The sequence below is a fragment of the Prunus dulcis genome, unplaced genomic scaffold (assembly GCF_902201215.1).
Source record: "Prunus dulcis unplaced genomic scaffold, ALMONDv2, whole genome shotgun sequence".
NCBI lineage: Eukaryota > Viridiplantae > Streptophyta > Magnoliopsida > Rosales > Rosaceae > Prunus > Prunus dulcis.
Genome location: NW_023010320.1, coordinates 11,335 through 15,243, shown reverse-complemented (window position 1 = coordinate 15,243; position 3,909 = coordinate 11,335). Strand labels below are relative to the sequence as shown.

General features: G+C 36.4%; 1 protein-coding gene across 1 annotated transcript; it reads right to left on the bottom strand.

Annotated features, from left to right (window-relative positions):
- Nucleotides 1-370: 370 nt before the first annotated feature.
- On the bottom strand, nt 371-3,212 carry LOC117613448 (protein trichome birefringence-like 43). Its single transcript, XM_034342049.1, has 5 exons — nt 2,950-3,212; nt 2,336-2,507; nt 1,279-1,460; nt 1,001-1,159; nt 371-671 (listed from the first exon to the last, which is right to left on the bottom strand). The coding sequence occupies exons 1-5, from the start codon at nt 3,210-3,212 to the stop codon at nt 371-373; spliced, it is 1,077 nt and encodes a 358-aa protein (XP_034197940.1).
- Nucleotides 3,213-3,909: the final 697 nt, after the last annotated feature.

Sequence of the window (3,909 nt, the reverse complement as noted above, 5' to 3'; positions counted from 1 at the left end):
CATTGATTTGACTTCATGGTGGATGTCAAGAGGAGACAAGGTATGATATTAATGTTTCACTTTTCTTATCAATGCAGTTGTAGGGTCTTGTAGTAGCCCATCATAAAGTATGGCCTCTGTATGTCCAAGAACAAATGAAGGAAATGAAAACAGAGAGCTCAAACATGAAAACTGAAATGTATTTCACTAATTATGTAAAAACATTATTAATGTATTTCACTAATACAAAAGACCCTATAACCTTATTAACTCTCATAGCTAACTACCTCATTTGGACTAATATTTGACATAATCAAGCCTTGTTTTTAAAAGAATCTAAAAATCTATTTACGGACTATAATTATTTATCTCCAATTTTTGTAAAGAATGCCTAATTTTGAGTAAGAGCTGCATAAAGAAGCACATTCCAAGTATCAGGTACTCCGGCTAAACACCAATGGGTGCAGTCCAAGCCCCTGTGCCCACCAAGGCCGTAGACAGACGGGTGCCCATCTTTTCTAAGTTGTGAAAGAGTTGTAACATTCAGCAAATGGACTGGCTTTGACATGGTACGTAACACTTTCTCTACTACTTTCTCTGCTGGATGTGCTTCTCCTGGATAGTTTGGACCTGGTAGTGGTTCTGATTGTGCACTGCAGTTATTTGCTTGAGGATCACCCCACTCTCTTCCACTGAGAGACATCAAAGATTGAGTTTAATTAGAAACTATAAGAAACAGAAGTAAGATAGTAGTTTGGCTTAATTAATAGTATAGATAAGCTGTAACATAAGTATCAGCAGATTTCATTGAAGAAGTAATTACAATTAAGCTAAAACGCTTCCTCCGAACTAATATCTGCTTTAGAAACTACAATATCCTTGAAGCTGGTGTGTGTTGGTATTGTGTTCGAATGATTTTAAGTTACCTAAATAGCCTTGATGCTTAACCAATGTCTAGGAATCTAAATCTTGACTAGGCACTTGTATAAAGGCTATTATCATACATTGTTGAGATACTTACTTGCTATGATCTGGAGAAACACCCTGGAAGAAGACCTTGGTTTTGTTAGAGTCCACATTGGAGTCTACCCATGTTGCCCAAGTGTGCAGTGCCTTCTCATATGCAACCAAGCGATCCATGTCCTTATAAGTTTCATTCCCCACTTGAATAAAGTTCCATCTGCACCACATTTAAAAACAAAAGCTCAATCACTTGCAGAACATAGAGATAGTGGCAACCAAAAGCTCTAGGAATGAATGAACCAAATTGGAGATAGGAAAGTCAAATGGGGTTCCTACGGTTGCTTTCTGCCGGTGTGAACCCACCAATGCCACGTGTTGAAGATCAATACGTCGACTCCCAACCACAGTTTGTCATCTTGAGTTGAGATTGAGTCAAGTTTTAGGATTCGGCCATCAGGTGTGCGTACAATGTTCACAATTAAGGCATTGCGGGAGAACAACAGTTTAACATTGTATTCCTGCAAATTGTAAAATAGGTATTCATAATGTAAGTATTTTGTAAAACTAATTAAAAAGTGTTCAAAACTTAAGAAAAGGAGTAGTTGGGTCTCACTTCTTTCAATTATCTGATAAATAAATGTGAATTATGTAGGTATTACATTGTTTTTCATGTTTAGTAACCTAACTAGATATGTCCCAGTACTCATTTAGAAATGAGAAGCTACATGATGACCTCATATGTGCCCAATTCATGACTTCATGATTATAAACACTCAATGTTGCATTAAAGTCCAACTTTGGAAGAGATCTATTTCGCTAATCATCATACTAAATTGACTAGTTCTATATGGGCAGCAATCATTGTCATACGGACCAAAGTGCAGCAAACATAATGATTTCGCAAATGAACCGAACAATAGCATATAAGAAACTCTCAATTATATATATATATATATATATATATATATGTACAGGGAGTTTCAATTGAGGGATCTTTCAAATAAACTTATTTGAGGGACATCCTTGTAGGGCCCACTCAGTATTGCATTTCACTAATCCAAACCGTCTATTTTGTAGATACTCATTCAAATATCGTCTCTGTAAAAAATCACTTGAATCCGATATCGTTTGACCACTCAATTGAATTATTGAAATTTTAGTACTTTCTTGAAGCACCATGTTCATTGATTTTGTAGGACACAATTGAATATTGAAACGGTTTTCGATTTGTCTAATTTTTTGAAGGATGATCTATGAATGTAGACTTAAAAAATAGATGGTTTGGATCGTTGAAAAAAAATTCGTAGGAGACCCTGAATGGTGTTCCTCAAATAATTTGAGAGATCCTTCAGTAAAATGGATATGTCAAGTTGAGAGATAGTGATAATCTCACCGGGAATGTGAATGTGGAGAGTCCTCCAGTCCTGACCGATGTGTATTTGGCCTCTGGAACAGATGTATAAAGCATGCAGGTAAGTGACTGCCATTGGTTCAAACTCAACGAGTCCCCAATAAACATGACGCTTTTCCCTCTAAGTTCTGTCAACAAACGACTACCATTGAATCTGCATCATAAAAGTTTTATACACAGATCAATATCATCTTATAAATCAATACCAAAGTTTTTTGATGTCTAAAGTAGATGCTAGAGTTACAAGATGTGTAAATTGCATAATTTGCATAAATGTATCATCTTATGTCACAAGACTCTGAATCTGGATCGGACATTTCAAATTCGTACATTCCATATGGTCAGTTTGGCAACTTAGTATTGAACAAAGGCAATCCTAGAACTAGAAGTTCTTTACACCTTGTATAGAAGTATGCAAAGAACCAAAGTGCAAAGATCCAAAAACATATAAGGAAAAAAGGAAAAAAAAGATCCAAACTCGACGAAAAAATTGAGGATGAAGTTTCATTTGAATGTATAGTCCACTTTGACACTTTGGTGATAGATATGACATGTATAAATGCATTAAATGTGATGTAGATTAAAGGTATACGTACCTTGGTAAGCTGCAGGCAGAGGGCTGCCATCTATATTTGAGGTAGTCTCTATCAGGGCGACCATTCTTTACGCAGTCAAACACTTTCTCAAGGAAGAGGCAGCTAGGCGCGGCATAAAGAGGATATGAATCATCAAAAACCCAGTTGCCTTGAGAAACATCACAGCCGTCGATATCACTCCCTACAAGTCCTCCATGCACTTCTTGATGCAGAACGGAAAGTACAAGCAGTACTAGCGTAGCACCAACTGCAAAAGCATCCATGATATCAGAGAGACAGACAGATAGAAAGAGAGACTAGAAGGTTGGCCCAACTCACAAGGTAATATACCTATACATACATATATATACGCACAGAGAGAACATGAAATGGAAGAATGTACATGTGTGGTGAATGTTATGAGATGTTTTAATTTATGTGCTTGTGGTTGCAATTAAGTCTTCCATAATCAAGGAAATTATAGAGATTGGGATTTGGTTTCTTTTCTGGTGTTGGTATGTATGGACAGAGAAAGAGAAGAGAAGGAAGGAAGTGAAAGGGAGGGAGATGGGAGTTTCAAAATGGGTTGGTGGAATTAGAGAGAATGTAGATATCTAGGAGGGGACATATTGTAGCTGTCATAGGTTGGTTTTGGTAGGGCAACAGTCACCAAAGGGTTAGCCCAAAGATTATGGTCAATTAATTAGCTGTCCAATTGTTTCACATATAGTAATTGACTTGTTAGAAATAAATGAGTCTTCGAATGAACAAATAATTCCACGCGGTTAGATTTTCTTTTGGAATGTTCTTCCATTTCGGCTATGCTAATTTGCCTTTCTAATTTTTTCTAACAAAAAAGAAATTTTACTGTAATATAACTCTCTTATGATGTCTTAGAAAATCGATTTGGGGACGATTAAGAATAATTGTTTTTTATGCCATGCAAACAGGTGACCTGTATTCGACCAGAAAAAGAAGATG

Excerpts from the sequence above, each read along its gene's own strand:
- LOC117613448 (XM_034342049.1), bottom strand. The coding sequence starts at position 3,212 with ATGGATGCTTTTGCAGTTGGTGCTACGCTAGTACTGCTTGTACTTTCC. Across the intron at positions 1,461-2,335 it reads TCTCCACATTCACATTCCCG|GAATACAATGTTAAACTGTT; the intron begins GTGAGATTATCA and ends TACAATTTGCAG. Across the intron at positions 672-1,000 it reads GTTTCTCCAGATCATAGCAA|TGGAAGAGAGTGGGGTGATC; the intron begins GTAAGTATCTCA and ends GATGTCTCTCAG.